The sequence below is a fragment of the Bubalus bubalis genome, chromosome 10 (assembly GCF_019923935.1).
Source record: "Bubalus bubalis isolate 160015118507 breed Murrah chromosome 10, NDDB_SH_1, whole genome shotgun sequence".
Lineage (NCBI taxonomy): Eukaryota > Metazoa > Chordata > Mammalia > Artiodactyla > Bovidae > Bubalus > Bubalus bubalis.
In genome coordinates this window covers 20,028,933-20,046,601 of record NC_059166.1, presented here as the reverse complement: position 1 = coordinate 20,046,601, position 17,669 = coordinate 20,028,933, and the positions used below count along the sequence as shown (strand labels likewise).

At 37.9% G+C, this 17,669-nt stretch overlaps 1 protein-coding gene and 1 pseudogene across 2 annotated transcripts in view; both read left to right on the top strand.

The window, feature by feature from the left end:
- ADGB (androglobin) overlaps window positions 1-17,669 on the top strand; it is a 187,019-nt gene that overhangs the window by 153,373 nt on the left and 15,977 nt on the right. The window contains exons 30-32 of one of the 2 annotated variants that reach the window (XM_025294426.3): window positions 9,437-9,609; window positions 15,563-15,739; window positions 16,477-16,579. In XM_025294426.3, coding sequence (XP_025150211.3) covers window positions 9,437-9,609; window positions 15,563-15,739; window positions 16,477-16,579 — 453 coding nt within the window. The remainder of the gene's footprint in view (window positions 1-9,436; window positions 9,610-15,562; window positions 15,740-16,476; window positions 16,580-17,669) is intronic. The other variant, XR_003111870.3, reaches the window with a different exon arrangement.
- Window positions 9,838-13,588, top strand: LOC102415068 (annotated as a pseudogene).

Here is a 17,669-nt window from a genome sequence, read left to right as displayed (position 1 = left end):
CAAACCACACAAATGCTCCAGCAATGCAGGAACATAGCCCCAAGCTTCAATATACAGGCTGCCCAAAGTCACACCAAACCCACAGACATCTCAAAACTCACTACTGGACACTTCATTGCACTCCAGAGAGAAGAAATCCAGCTCCATCCACCAGAACACTGACACAAACTTCCCCAACCAGGAAACCTTGACAAGCCACTTGTCCAACCCCACCCACAAGGAGGAACCTCCACAATAAGGAGGAACCACAAACTGGCAGAATACAGAAAGGCCACCCAAAACACAGCAATCTAAACAAGATGAAAAGGCAGAGAAATATTCAGCAGGTAAAAGAACATAATAAATGCCCACTAAACCAAACAAAAGAGGAGGAGATAGGGAATCTACCTGAAAAAGAATTCAGAATAATAATAGTGAGAATGATCCAAAATCTTGAAAACAAAATGGAGTTACAGATAAATAGCCTGGAGATAAGGATTGAGAAGATGCAAGAAATGTTTAACAAGGATCTAGAAGAAATAAAAAAGAGTCAATCAATAATGACTAATGTAATAAATGAGATCAAAAACACACTGGAGGGAACCAACAATAGAATAATGGAGGCAAAAGATGGGATAAGTGAGATAGAAGATAGAATGGTAAAAATAAATGAAGCAGAGAGGAAAAAAGAAAAAAGAATTAAAAGAAATGAGGAAAACCTCAGGGACCTCTGGGACAATGTTAAATGCCCCAACATTCAAATCATAGGAGTCCCAGGAGAAGAAGACAAAAAGAAAGGCCATGAGAAAATACTTGAGGAGATAATAGTTGAAAACTTCCCTAAAATGGAGAAGAAAATAGTCACCCAAGTCCAAGAAACCCAGAGAGTCCCAAACAGAATAAACCCAAGGCAAAACACTCCAAGACACATATTAATCAAATTAACAAAGATCAAACACAAAGAACAAATATTAAAAGCAGCAAGGGAAAAACAACAAATAACACACAAGGGAATTCCCGTAAGGATAACAGCTGATCTTGCAACAGAAACACCATCCCAGAAGGGAATGGCAGGACATACTTAAAATGATGAAAGAGAAAAACCTACAACCCAGATTACTATACCCAGCAAGGATCTCATTCAAATATGAAGGAGAAATCAAAAGCTTTACAGACAAGCAAAAGCTCAGAGAATTCAGCACCACCAAACCAGCACTTCAACAAATGCTAAAGGATCTTCTCTAGACAGGAAACACAGAAAGGGTGTATAAACTCAAACTCAAAACAATAAATGGCAATGGGAACATACTTATCAATAATTACCTTAAATGTAAATGAGTTGAATGCCCCAACCAAAAGACAAAGACTGGCTGAATGGATACAAAAACAAGACCCCTATATATGCTTTCTACAAGAGACCCACCTCAAAACAAGAGACACATAAAGACTGAAAGGGAAGAGCTGGAAAAAGATATTTCACGCAAATGGAGATCAAAAGAAAGCAGGAGTAGCAATACTCATATCAGATAAAATAGATTTTAAAATAAAGACTGTGAAGAGACAAAGAAGGACACTACATAATGATCAAAGGATCAACCCAAGAAGAAGATATAACAATTATAAATATATATGCACCAAACATAGGAGCACCACAATATGTAAGGCAAATGCTAACAAATATGAAAGGGGAAATTAACAATAACAGTAATAGTGGGAGACTTTAATACCCTACTCACACCTATGGATAGATCAACTAAACAGAAAACTAACAAGGAAACAGAAACTTTAAATGACAAAATGGACCAGTTAGACCTAATTGATATCTATAGCCCCAAAACAATGAATTTCACCTTTTTCTCAGGTGCACATGGAACCTTCTCCAGGATAAATCACATCTTGGGCCATAAATCTAGCCTTGGTAAATTCAAAAAAATTAAAATCATTCCAAGCATCTTTTCTGACCACAACACAGTAAGATTAGATGTCAATTACAGGAGAAAAACTATTAAAAATCCCAACATATGGAGGCTAAACAACATGCCTCTGAATAACCAACAAATCAGAGAAGAAATAAAAAAAAGAAATCAAAATGTGCATAGAAATGAATGAAAATAAAAACACAACAATCCAAAACCTATGGGACACTGTAAAAGCAGTGCTAAGGAGAAGGTTCATAGCAATACAGGCTTACCTCAAGAAACAAGAAAAAAGTCAAATAAATAACCGAACTCTACACCTAAAGCAACTAGAAAAGGAAGAAATGAAGAACCCCAGGGTTAGTAGAAGGAAAGAAATCTTAAAAATTAGGACAGAAATAAATGCAAAAGAAAAAAGAGAGAGACCATAGCAAAAATCAACAAATCTAAAAGCTGACTCTTTGAGAAGATAAATAAAATTGACAAACCATTAGCTAGACTCATCAAGAAACAAAGGGAGAAGAATCAAATCAACAAACTTAGAAATTAAAATGGAGAAATCACAACAGACAACACAGAACTACAAAGGATCATAAGAAACTACTATTAGCAACTGTATGCCAATAAAATGGACAACTTGGAAGAAAGGAACAAATTCTTAGAAAAGTATAATTTTCCAAAACTGAACCAGGAAGAAATAGAAAATCTTAACAGACCCATCACAAGCACGGAAATTGAAACTGTAATCAGAAATCTTCCAGCAAACAAAAGCCCAGGACCAGACGGCTTTGCAGCTGAATTATACCACAAATTTAGAGAAGAGGTAACACCTATCCTACTCAAACTCTTCCAGAAAATTACAGAGGAAGGTAAACTTCCAATCTCATTCTATGAGGCCACCATCACCCTAATACCAAAACCAGATCAAGATGCCATAAAAAAAGAAAACTACAGGCCAATATCACTGATGAATATAGATGCAAAAATCCTTAGCAAACAAAATCCAACAACATATTAAAAAGGTCATGCATCATGACCAAGTGGGCTTTATCCCAGGGATGCAAGGATTCTTTAAAATCCACAAATCAATCAACATAATACACCACATTAACAAAATGAAAGATAAAACCCATATAATTATCTCAATAGATGCAGAGAAAGCCTTTGACAAAATTCAACATTCATTTATGAGAAAAACCTCCAGAAAGCAGGCACAGAAGGAACATACCTCAACATAATAAAAGCTGTATATGACAAACCCACAGCAAACATTATCCTCAATGGTGAAAAATTGAATGCATTTCCCCTAAAGTCAGGAACAAGACAAGGGTGCCCACTCTCACCACTATTATTCAACATAGTTTTGGAAGTTTTGGCCACAGCAATCAGAGCGAAAAAGAAATAAAAGGAATCCAGATTGGAAAAGAAGAAGTAAAACTCTCACTGTTTGCAGATGACATGATCCTCTACATAGAAAACCCTAAAGACTCCACCAGAAAATTACTAGAGTTAATCAATGAATATAGTAAAGTTGCAGGATATAAAATTAACACACAGAAATCCCTTGCATTCCTATACACTAACAATGAGAAAACAGAAAGAGAAATTAAGGAAATAATTCCATTCACCATTGCAACGAAAAGTTAAAATACTTGGGAATATATCTACCTAAAGAAACAAAAGACCTATATATAGAAAACTATAAAACACTGATGAAAGAAATCAAAGAGGACACAAATAGATGGAGAAATATACCATGTTCATGGATTGGAAGAATCAATATAGTGAAAATGAGTATACTACCCAAAGCAATCTATAGATTCAATGCAATCCCTATCAAGCTACTGACAGTATTTTTCAGAGAACTAGAACAAATAATTTCACAATGTGTATGGAAATACAAAAAACCTCAAACAGCCAAAGCAAACTTGAGAAAGAAGAATGGAACTGGAGGAATCAACCTGCCTGACTCCAGGCTATACTACAAAACTACAGTCATCAAGACAGTATGGTACTGGCACAAAGACAGAAATATAAATCAATGGAACAAAATAGAAAGCCCAGAGACAAATCCACACACCTATGGACACTTATCTTTGACTAAGGAGGCAAGAATGTACAATGGAGAAAAGACAATCTCTTTAACAAGTGGTGCTGGGAAAACTGGTCAGTTCAGTTCAGTCAAGTCACTCAGTTGTGTCCACTTTTTGTGACCCCATGAACCACAGCAAGCCAGGCCTCCCTGTCCATCACCAACTCCCAGAGTTCACTCAAACTCATGTCCATCAAGTCAGTGATGCCATCCAGTCATCTCATCCTCTGTCGTCCCCTTCACCTCCTGCTCCCAATCCCTGCCAGGATAAGGGTCTTTTCCAATGAGTCAACTCTTCGCATAAGGTGACCAAAGTATTGGAGTTTCAGCTTTAGCATCAGTCCTTCCAATGAACACCCAGGACTGATTTCCTTTAGGATGGACTGGTTAGATCGCCTTGCAGTCTAAGGGACTCTCAAAAGTCTTCTCCAACACCACAGTTCAAAAGCATCAATTCTTGGCGCTCAGCTTTCTTCACAGTCCAACTCTCACATCCATACATGACTGCTGGAAAAACCATAGCCTTGACTAGATGGACCTTTGTTGGCAAAATAATATCTCTGCTTTTTAATATGCTACCTAGGTTGATCATAACTTTCCTTCCAAGGAGTAAGCGTCTTTTAATTTCATGGCTACAATCACCATCTGCAGTGATTTTGGGGCCCCCAAAAATAAAGTCTGACACTGTTTCCACTGTTTCCCCATCTATTTGCCATGAAGTGATGGGACCAGATGCCATGATCTTACTTTTCTGAATGTTGAGCTTTAAGCCAACTTTTTCACTCTCTTCTTTCACTTTCATCAAGAGGCTTTTTAGTTCCTCTTCACTTTCTGCCATAAAACTGGTCAACTACTTGTAAAAGATTGAAACTATAACCCTTTCTAACACCATACACAAAAAATAAACTCAAAATGGATTAAAGATCTAAACATATAAAACTCCTAGAGGAAAACATAGGCAAAACACTCTCCGACATAAATCACAGCAGGATCCTCTATGACCCACCTCCCAGAGAAACGGAAATAAAAGCAAAAATAAACAAATGGGACCTAATTAAACTTAAAAGCTTTTGCACAATGAAAGAAACTATAAGCAAGGTGAAAGACAGCCTTCAGAATGGGAGAAAATAATAGCAAACAAAGCAACTGACAAAGAATTAATCTCAAAAATATTGAAGCAACTCCTGCAGCTCAATTCCAGAAAAATAAATGACTCAATCAAAAAATGGGCCAAAGAACTAAACAGACATTTCTCCAAAGAAGACATACAGATGGCTAACAAACACATGAAAAGATGCTCAACATCACTCATTATCAGAGAAATGCAAATCAAAACCACAATGAGGTACCATCTCATGCCAGTCAGAATGGCTACTATCCAAAAGTCTACAAACAATAAATGCTGGAGAGGCTGTGGAAAAAAGGGAACCCTCTTACACTGTTGGTGGGAATGCAAACTAGTACAGCCACTGTGGAGAACAGTGTGGAGATTCCTTAAAAAAAAACTGGAAATAGAGCTGCCATATGACCCAGAAATCCCACTGCTGGGCATACACACTGAGGAAACCAGAATTGAAGGAGACATGTGTACCACATGTTCATCACAGCACTGTTTATAATAGCCAGGACATGGAAGCAACATAGATGTCCATCAGCAGATGAATGGATAAGAAAGCTGTGGTACATATACACAATGGAATATTACCCAGCCATTAAAAAGAATACATTTGAATCAGTTCTAATTAGGTGGATGAAGCTGGAGTCTATTATAAGAGTGAAGTAAGTCAGAAAGAAAAACACCAATATAGTATACTAATGCATATATATGGAATTTAGAAAGATGGTAATGATAACCCTACATGAGAGACAGCAAAAGAGACACAGATGTATAGAACAGTTTTTTTGGACTCTGTGGGAGAAGGCGAGGGTGGGATGATTTGAGAGAATAGCGTCAAAACTTGTATATTATCATATGTGAAACAGATTGCCAGTCCAGGTTCGATGCATGAGACAGGGTGCTGAGGGCTGGTGCACTGGGATGACCCATGAGTGGTATGGGGAGGGTGGTGGGAGAGGGGTTCAGGATGGGGAACACATGTACACCCATGGCTGATTCATGTCAATGTATGGCAAAAACCACACCAATATTATAAAGTAATTAGCTTCCAATTAAAATAAATAATTTTTCTAAAAATAAATAAATAAATAAATAAAATAAAAATCAAAGGTACCTTCAGCTTCATTGAACTCTCACTCAGTGGTATTCTTCCATTCAGCCCAGCTCTTTGCAGAACTTGCTTCGATGGAAAGGGAAAGCTGTATACATTGCTTAAAAGTCTTTCTCAAGTATGACTCAGAACTACTTGCTGCTGCTGCTAAGTCACTTCAGTCGTGTCTGACTCTGTGCGACCCCATAGACAGCAGCCCACCAGGCTCCCCCGTCCCTGGGATTCTCCAGGCAAGAATACTGGAGTGGGTTGACATTTCTTTCTCCAATGCTTGAAAGTGAAAAGTCAAAGTGAAGTCACTCAGTTGTGTCCAACTCATAGCGACCTCATGGACTGCAGCCTACCAGGCTCCTCTGTCCATGGGATTTTCCAGGCAAGAGTACTGGAGTGGGGTGCCATTGCCTTCTCCCAGAACTACTTGAGGTAGTTTTAAATCTGTACATTCCTGGGCTCCGTATCAGTTAAAAGACGCTTGCTTCTTCGAAGAAGAGCTATGACAAACCTAGACAGTGTATTAAAAAGCAGAAACATCATTTTGCCATCAAGGGTCTATATAGTCAAAGCTATGGTTTTTCCAGTAGTCATGTACAGATGTGAGAGTTGGACCATAAATAAGGCTGAGCACTGAAGAATTGATGCTTTTGAACTGTGGTGCTGGAGAAGGCTGAAGACTCGAGAGTCCCTTGGACTGCAAGGAGATCAAACCAGGTAATCCTAAAGGAAAACAATCCTGAATAATCATTGGAAGGACTGATGCTGAAGCTGAAGCTCCAATACTTTGGCCACCTGATGCGAAGAACTGACTCGTTGGAAAAGACCCTGATGCTGGGAAAGATGAAGGCAGGAGGAGAAGGGGGTGACAGAGGATGAGAAGGTTGGATACCATCAACAACTCAACGCATATATTTGAGAAAACTCCAGGAGATAGTGAAGGAGAGGAAAGCCTAGTGTGCTGTAGTCCAATGGGGTCGCAAGAGTCAGACACAACTGAGCAAGTGAACAACAACACCAATATTAAACTCTAAGGGGTTTGACTGAGGTTTGGGCTTCAAGATCTACATTTTCCAGTCTTCCTCAGTAATTCATACATTCATTACAATTGTGAATTGCTGCTTTATGATAAGGAATGACTTCCTCTACTCCAGCTTTTATGAGGTCCTGTTATGTAGCACTGGCCACAGATAGATAGATCTCTAACATCTAGTTAAATCCTGACTTTGCTGCCATTGAGACTTCTGGGACCTGCATTTTACTGGGGTAAGAAACCGAGGTGGTAGCTATAGCCAATGAGACTGGTCAAGGCCCAGTTTTCTCATACCTGGGCTACAGGTGGAGAGCTGGTACTGCACCATCTGTTTGTACCAGAGGCACCATGAGGGGCTCTGCAGGGAAGCAGTGCTGAAATACATGGGCTCCCATTTCTGTGCAAGTAGTGCTTTATCACCATCAAAGTTTTTGGCTAACCAAGGATCTCAAAAAAACCAAAGAGAAAATATGTCCTTTGCAGTGTCTCTACATTCTCTCCTGGGTTTCTGATAGAAGATGATTTTATTGTGTGGCTTCCTATAAAAATCTTTGTCTTCCTTTCTTCTTTGTCTCTTGGTTCAGTTGCCATGATTCATCATTTCTCTACCCTTGTGCCTCAGTCTTACTCTCATTTAAGTAACCTTATTTTCTTTCTGTGGTCTTATTATTTTCACTTTTCTGCCCACAAGTTAAATCAGTTCGTTTTTTACTTTGCCTACTCATCACATTCAAGAGCTGAGCTGTTTGGAATGGAATCACACCTACCTCCACAGAGCTTTTCGCTATTTCATGCTCTTATGACAAGGTCTCTAGGCAACTGTGAGAAAACTGGCCTATGTGAACTCTCCATTCTCTCAGGATTCTGCTCCAGACAAACATTGTGCAGAGAAAACTCAGAAGGTTAAAAGAAGAAAAGAAATCCATGAGAACATCAATGGAAATACCAAAAAAATATAAAAAGGATTAAAAAAATTAAATCCTCCATAAAAACAATAAAAAAAACTAGCAGAGATTATCAGAATCAACTTTTAGAATTCTAGAAATCATCAAAGGCTCTTTTCCAGAAAAATGACCCTATCTCTTTAAGGACAGGAAGGTTTATAGGGTTTTTATTTGTCCCAGTCCCATCCCATGGTCTCCAGCAAAGCAGTGTCTTTGTAATCTAACAATCTGTGTTCCTGGTACAGGAAAATGGAACTGAATCTCTTTCAAAGCCTCATTTCCAGAAAAACAAAAACTGAAAAAAATGTTACCAACAAATCTGCTCTATGAGAAACACCAGAGGAAGTCATTCAGGCTGAAATCAAAGGACAGTAGGCAGTAACTCGTATGCACATGAAGTGAACTCTAAGGGAAATTTAAAAGTACTTAGAGATGAATGAAAAACAATTAACAACATAGCAAAACATACCAGATGCCACGAAAGCAGTGCCTGCATGAGTGCTAAGTCACTTCAGTTGTGTCCAACTCTTTGTGACCCTGTGGACCATAGTCCAACAGAATCCTCTGTCCATGGAATTCTCCAGGCAAGAATACTGGAGTGAGTTGCCATACCCTCTTCCAGAGGATCTTCCCTACCCAGGGATTGAACCCATGTCTCTTACGTCTCCTGCATTGGCAGGCGTGTTCTTTACCACTGGCACCACCTGGGAAGCCCAATGAAAGCAGTACTAGGAGGGAAATTTATAGCTATAAATGCTTGCATTTAAAATGAACAAAGATCTCAAATCAATAACTTTCCACCTTAAAAAAAAAATCTAGAAAACTGGAAAAGAAAGAAAAAACTAAACCCAAAATAGGCAGTGGGAAGGGATTAATAAATATTAAAACAGAGATAAATCAATTCAACATTGTACTGAAGATATTAGTCAAGGCAATTAGGCAAGAAAAGGACCTAAGAACATCCAGATCAGGAATAAATTAGATAGTAGTGATCATTACATAACTTTATGAATAAACCAAAACTACAGATTTATAATTTCAATGGGGAGTTTATAGTATGTGAATTACCTCTCAATTGTATAAAAATGAGTCTCATAGGTCTTTATAAAAATTCTGTTTATTTGCTTACTTGTTTGTTTAAAAAAAGAAAAAAAAATCCAAAGGTCTGTACTAACCATTTTTCTTTGACTTCTTCCCTTTTTCCTATATGATATGTTATATTATGACTCACTGGTTTCCTTTTTTTCCACTAGCACATGGAGAGAAACATGAGGAATTAATTACCTTAGGAAGTCCAGATTCCCACACTATTAGTGAGGGACAAAAATCTTCAGGAACTTCCAAAGCAACAAGAAAAGGTAAAGAAAAGTCTTCTGAGAAAGAAAAGACAACCAAAGAAAAACAAGCACCTCGCTTTGAGCCTCAGGTGGGTGTGATGCTCTTTCTTATCAGAATCGCCTAATAGCTTTAGGCTCCTTGGGTCACTAGTTAACCATATCTTTTAAGGAAAAAATCAAAAAATTCCATCTCCTTGTGTCCAGCAATCATCTGAATACTTTAAATACTTTAAATGCCCAATTCCTTGGACATCTTCTGTAAGCAGTCTTCTTTAGTTTAGTATCAAAAAGCATTAATTGAGCTTTTAATATGTAAGATGTTTTGGGGACTTGGATTTCTGATGTTAACATTATACAACCCCTACCTTCAAAGAACTCACAGTCTAATGGAGGAGACTGAAGGTAAAAAGAGAGTTGTGATGTTACATATGATATACACAGTGGTAGAAAGGATAGGTACCTCTGCCTAGAGGAATCCTGAACTGAATCAGTGATCAAAGACATGCTGAGGCAAAATCCAACACAATCTGGTTTTTTAGTCACTAAGTTATGAGGTTAAGTAAGGGTCAAGTGGAGAGGAGCCTTCAAGCCTGGTTAGAAAGGTGGGACTCTATAAGCCAGGGATCCTGATTCCAATTTTTTTCACTGCCTGTTAAGTAATCCCAATGATTAGGGGTAAGGAGGAGTATGTGGGTGGGAAATTTGAGGAGTACAAGTACAATCCTAAAGATACTCAGATTCAAGCTGTTTAAACACTGAACTCAAGACAAATTATCTGTAAGGACAAAATCTTCCCATCATTGGTGCTTGCAGCTTAGGCTATGCAGGGCTGGGGGGTGGGAGGTGGGGCCTTTAAGAAGTATATTGACATGATGAGATTTACATTTCAGATACCTTGATGACTATTAAAGGTATGAAATTAAAGGCAAAAAAGGTCTTCCTAGAGATAGGAAGACCATCAGAAAGCAGTGCAATAGTCCAGACAAAAGAGTACAAGCTGTTTCAGATACAGGTCAAAGAAAGGAAGAAGACAAATAAAGAACTAAAAAACAAACTGGTCTGAGCTAAGAAACAAACTCAGTATGTAGTTATTAATCCAAAGGGGGTGACAAACAGCAAGAAGGAACAAAGGATATCTCCCAGCTTGGTTAACCAAATAGTGTATTGGTAGTAACACACATAAGTCGCTCAGTCATGTCCGACTCTTTGAGACCCCATGGAGTGTAGCCCACCAGGCTCCTCAGTCCATGGGATTTTCCAGGCATGAATACTGGAGTGGGTTGCCGTTTCCTTCTCCAGTTGGTAGTAAAACAGACACTAAAGAAAAATGAACAGATTCAAAGATGATGACTCCATTTTCCCATACTCCAGTCATAGAAATACCTGTCCACTTGCATTTTCAAGGTGTAATTTCTTAGTTCTTAGTGTATACCTTTGGAAACATTGAAAGGTAAATAACCTTAACGTCCACTGGTGACAAGGGGAAACTGAGGGGCTGGTGGTGCTTAGGGTGCTGCTCTTCTGTTTGCGTTGAAAGCTCAGCTGTTGCAAGCCAGCTCCAGTCCGATGTCAATGCCAGGAAGAGGAGAATTGTCACTGTTACAAAAGCAGTTTCAGCCTGCATCCCATAATGCAAGTGGTCTTTTGAAGAAGTAGAGAAGCAAGCAACTGTATTTCTTAGGCCCACCTCAGCATTATTGGAGGATAAGCCACATCAGCCTACAAAGAGGATTTCGTATAAGCAAAATGAAGTGTAAACAGACCACAATGAAGCACATACTTCAAGTAACACTGGTACTCTACAAGCAACCAAGGTTTATATATTAGAATCTTGAAATTTAGCATTTGTGCTCCTAAGGGACTTAGAAAAGTGAGCATTCATATGTCACCCTTGAACTTTGTTTCAAAGGCTGTTTTGGCAATCAGAATGAAATGATTTCATGTTTAGCTCAATAAAGCAAGTTCTCAAATATTAAGAAAAGTATCCTACAGTGGCCAATGAAAACAGGTAAACATTAAGCAAACTGCCAAATCTCTGAAAAAATAGTGTTAAATCAGCAGAAAAGAGAAGTCAGGGTATAAAGATGAAGGAAGAGTAAACAAAGTCGTTTTCATAGCACAAATGGTTTAACCACAAAATTTGGAGAGTCATTCTATCTTTTATCAAATCATATTAATTCATGCCTGAAAGGTGAGGGGAAAAGTCTCAAAAAAAAAAAAAAAAAGAAATAGACATTTCCAAGACAAATCATAAATTGAAAATAGAAACACTGAAAAGAGAAAATACAGTTCTTCAGTTACTGGTGTCCTGACTTGTAAGAAGCTAGACTCAGAATCTTCTTTATATGCTGTGGACAAGCCTGTAGGTCCAAGTGGGTCACTTGAGCTTCTTCTAGCTTCTATTAATACTAAGCAAAGTATTGCAAACTCTCTTACTCATTTCAATGAAGGTGGATGAGCTTTAGTGTAGGTAGTTATATTGGTGTACTCGTTACCAAATTAAAGTATGATTCAGTTCCAGGAAGAGGCAGTTAAAAGTAAGCAAGACTAGGAGCAAAGACAAAAAAGGAGAGAAGAAAAAACATTTATCTCTTCAACAAGAAAAAAGTGCCAGGATAGGTACTGATGACAGAACCTGGGCATTCATTCAAGCATTAAGAACAACTGACCCAAAGCTCTGCATTAATGGATTGAAGAAGTGACTTTCATCTTCAAAAATTTCCTGAGGGAAAAGGAGTGGCTGCCAAGGAAAGAATTATTCCATATTTTTTAGGACTGAGACAAATTGAAGATGGCATTTTTCAGACTGTATTTAGAAAAATGTTGGCTTTAATTTAGCTACATGAATCCAGTGAAAGGAAGAATTTGCACAATTGATAATGGAGGAATAAGGGATGTGACAACTCTTCAGACATTATGGAAATCAGTTGAACTCACACACAAGCCAGTTTATCAGTTATTTGATTGCATTTGTGGTGGAAGTACAAGCACCATATTAGCTTCACATTGGAATCATTTCATATGTCCTTGGGTGAATGTAAGGAACTCTGTCAAAAATGAAGATAGGATGTGTTTTCACAAAATGTACTTGTTGGAACCGTCAGAATGAATTGGAGCCCTGCATTTTATGATAGTCAAACTTTGCGAAATATTCTTAAGGATAAAATGGGATACACACTGATGATAGGAATAGCAAGAAATCCCAGAAGTCTTAAGGTAGCTGCAGTAGGTACCATGGTAAACAGAGGGATAATGCCAACAGCTTTTATTACTAGCTCTTAGTAGTTGGAAGGCTGTCAGTATAAGATGTGGTAGGCCATCAGAGCTGCATCTGCTGCTTCAGGCTACTTTGCAAAGTGTGCATTTGGAAAATGATCTTCATCAAGAGGGAAGTTTGGTTCCAGCTAACCCCTCAGTATTAGCAACGAATGAGCGTAAATGTCTTTGGTTAGACATCCCATTAGCGTGCCTAGGACATTGAATATTGGGCATTGGACATTATGAGAGTGATGTGAGAAACACTGTGACATACACACACTTGAAAACCAAACTGAAGTTATCAACAGTGCTACAGATACAGAAAAAACCCGTATAATACTTGATGTTCTGTTATTTCCTGTTACTATTTTAGATTCAATCCCATAATGTGTAAACACTTAACTCTAGATGAAAGCTGAAACAAAAGGCTAGATAAGATTCAGGTAAAAAGGTTGAAGTCCATAGAAAGAAAATAAGAAAAAAATGGAAAAACTTGCAGAAATATTGTCCAAAAAATTTATTCAGAAAGCTAATGATTGGATAAAACTAAAAATGGACATGTGTGAAAGCCTTCTGTTCTCTTCCAAACTGTGAGGAATGCCTGTGTATTCTCCAAAATGAAAGTTTGTTCAGAAGATACATCAAGTTTAGTATGGAATTGTGAGATTCAGTATGAGGTAACTTTCAAACACCCAGAAGTTCTAGGGAATCCTGAAAAAGATGATGTTTAGACCATCATGTGAAGTACAAAGGGTATGTTTGCTTTCAGAATTCATATGGGAGTTGGTTTTTATGACATTAATAATGAACTAAGTTTTAGGAATCTTAATATTGTGCTAGTTGATTTTAGTAGCTTTTGGTATGATACTGTTGGTTGTTTGAAAATTTATTAACATATGAACCAAACATCATACACTTTGCATTTTTGCTTTAGTCACCAAAATCATGTTGAATTTATTTGATCACTGGTCTTATTTCACATGAAGAAGCTAATCTCTTCCTAAATTTACATTATTTATGTTCTCACTAGCTGTATTCTGCAGTCCAAATGTTGCCTTTTAGTGTAATATCATCTGAAAAAAATGCAGAAAAATGGAACATTCTCTATCAAATTACAATTATGTTTGAAATGTGAAAGAATCAGATGATGTTTTCTATTTGAAATGTGTTTCTTGCAACATTATGTGGCTCAAAAATATAGATGAAGTTCCAATCAACCACTTTTTTTGCCTTGAAACTTCAAGATAATGTTGAGTGTTAACTTTTCTAAATGTAGCTCCAGTTTATCATTCACTGATATAAAATCAATTATTTGAATTTTCTGAGAAAATAGTCCTATCATTAACAACTACAACAAAACTATTCCAAGTTAAAACAAACAAGCTAAATTCAATCCATAAATTCTTACAGACACGTGGCCTTCCCTTAGTTCCTCAAAGTGTTCCCTTCCCTAATCAAAACTTTATCCTGGAGAAGGTTCTTAAAAACTTGTGCTGTGCTTTAGAAAGAACAAATAAAAGAATTTCCAATTGTGAGATTTAAATTTTCATCAGAGTAGTAAGAAAATATTGTAGAAAGCTAGGAGATCTTTTTGGTAACATTAAAACCAAACTGCTTATGAAAACTTTATTCAGTGGCCCCCCCAATCTCCACTTCCCCATCTGCTTTGTGTAATATGGATAATTGCCATTGTCTCAGTCTTATGGAAAGTGCTAGAAACCACATTAGATTCAAGCTCCTCTCCCTACCAGATTGCTACCCATAAGTCTCAATTTTTTAGACATTTTCAAGTCCTATGACAATCATCTCCCAGCCTAAGGTACATGAAAGTGATCCTACAAGACATCAAAATGTTATCTTTCATAACAAATGTATATCAATATATACAGACTTGGAAATAACTATTTCTGCCCTTATGTAAAGAGATGGTATGAATGAGCCTAAGTGGAATTTAGAATTATTTATAGTTTTTAGTTGAAATTTGCATACAGTGAAATACAGCAATATTAAATATACACTTCAGTGAGATGAATTTTGCCAAGTGCACTCATCATGTAACCCATATATCTCTGTCAAGGTTTAGGTTATAGCCCATGTCCATAAGCCTAGCAATTCCCCTAAACCTCTCCACAGTGGATTATGTCATCCCCACACCTCTCCCCCATACGAGTTTTCCTGTCCTGGAATTTCATACAAATGAATCATACAAGATGTACTCTTCTATGTTCAACTTCTTTATTTCAGTATATTGTCTGTGTGAACTTCAGTCACACGATGGTGTGCATTAATAGTTTATTACTTTTCAATGTTAAGTTGTAGTCCATGTGAACTTCCCAGGTGGCTCAGTGGTAAAGAATCCATCTTCCAAACAGGAGAGATAGGTTTGATCCCTGGATTGAGAAGATCCCCTGGTGAAGGAAATAGCAAGCCACTCCAGTATTCTTGCTTGGGAAATCCCATGGACAGAGGAGCCTGGTGGGCTACTGTTCATAGGGTCGCAAAGAGTCTGACACAACTTCCCAACTAAACAACAACAACAAAGTAATATACTACAGTTGGTTTATCCATTCATCAATTGACAGATGTTTATACCGTTTTCCATTTTCTGGCTGTTATGAATGAGGCTATAATAAATGTTCTTTTCCAAGTCTTTTTGCAAGTACATGTTTTCATTTCTCTTGGGTAAATTACTTAATAGTGAGATCATGGATCATAAGGTAAAATCTAGACCCTCTTGAATGGAAGAAAGCATCTGACCCAAACTTTTTTACTGTGCCTTGTCAGATGTGTGCTGCCCACCCTCAACAAGACGACCCAAATAAACCCTACTGGATTCTGAGGCTGGTCACTGAGCACAATGAAGCGGAATTTTTTGAAGTGAAAAAAGATACAGAACGAGCAGATGAAATCCGAGCCATGAAGCAAGCCTGGGAGATGATGGAGCCAGGAAGATCAATCAAGGTTATATGAGTTTGAAAAATTGTCCTTTACCTTTCATTCCTGCGCGTGGTCTGAAGGAAGAGCCATGTTGGTGAAACCACAGTCTTTAGGAAATATCTGAAATTTTGTCAGACATCAACTAACTAAGTATTAAGACCACATTTGGACACATTGTGAAATGTTATTAATACTATCTGGATACCCAGATGACTTGCGAAAGCAAAGCACATTATGGTACCACTTATGGCCCAAACCTTAGGTCACCTTGTTCTTTCACATCATCTGGGATTAACACTCTGTGTCCTTAACACTGCCAACTAAAAAAGCATAAAAATGTCTAATACATGCTTTCAAGTATTCTGAACATGCCTTAGATAAAGAAGAAGCATGCACTGCCCTTGTGAAATACAGGTACTTCATGATTCCCCCTCTCTCTATTTTATATAAGAATCATTGCCATAGTGAAACATTATTATATATGTTTCATATCCCCAACTCAGGGTTATTGAGACAGACAAAAACAGTTCAGGAGCAATTGGATCTAAGCTGGCATGCCCAGTGTCTAAGTTTTAGGACTGCTTCTTCACTAGTTCTCACAAATCACTGTCAAAATCATGAATGGTTCAGAATTTTTTTCTTTGATGATTCGTAAGAGCTGGCCTGGACCAGACTGCCATATTCACTGACATTTCCCCTTGTCACGAGTACTGTTGAGATGGTGTTTCCTGGACTATGTGTTGATGCTGTCTGTCTTTTAGGCTGCCCAGGCTCGTCTCCATTATCTCAGCCAGTTCATTAGGAAAACGCCTGATGCTGAGTGCATGCCTGTGTCTGAAAGCCAAATCAAAGCAGGGGAAGAAGGTCAGTGGGCCCTGTCCCAGCTGCCCCAAGCATGGAGCTGTTACCTGCACGTCTTAATAGCTAGTCAACAAGTCATGCTTGCTAAAAAGAAAAAATTCAGAATCTATTTCCTTATAGGATTGTAAAGTCATGGACTGTTCAATAAGAAAATAGATCCTGAAGCATTTTCTTTTTATCAAGCAGATGTTCACTTTGTCCCCAAGTAGATATGATTTTCACCACTTAAGAAAAGATGAAACCAGAAATAAGGGTGCAGTCTGGTTAGAAAGTAGCAGTATATAAACTTAAAGGCAGGGATACAACTATAAATCTGGCACTTTTCTAATCCCAATAACAATAAATAATAGCAATAAGAATCATAGTAATGAAGTTAACTACTTTTATTGAGCGACTTGCTTGGGTCTGGGGTTATGACATACTAATCAGGTGCTGTTGTTCAGTTGCTAAGTCGTGTCCAACTCTTTGTGACCCCATGGACTGTAACCCATGAGGTTTCTCTGATCATAGGATTTTCCAGGCAAGAATACTGGAATGGGTTGCCATTTCCTTCTGCAGGGGATCTTCCCTAGCCAGGGTCAAACATACATCTTCTGCACTGGCCAACAGATTCTTTACCTCTATCTCATCTACTACTCACTTCATCCCACTGATATATAATATTATTTCCAACTTACCAGGACACAGACCCAGAGTAACTTTCTAAATTCACAAGCTACCATAAACAGCCAGAAAGCAGACAATGCTCTTTGTCACCCAAGAGTCTTCCCACAATTACTCATCTGCCTACATCTATCACCGCACTGCACTGTCCAGGGAGGCTAAAGACATTCACTTCACAAATTGTGCTTTTCCACTTTCACATCTTCGGGAGTATAACTCAATAACTGTTATAAAAGTAATGTTCCATAACTTTTCATATGAAAAGTATAAACAATAAATTTCATCCTAATCCTGTTTTTCTGGGGTGGGTGCAAAGTGCTTTTGCTTATTACCTGACTTTAACCTATGGCAACTATGAGGTAGACCTTACTATTTATTCCTATTTTATAGCATTTAGAGACAAAAACTCAGAGGGTCACCTTATTCTTCC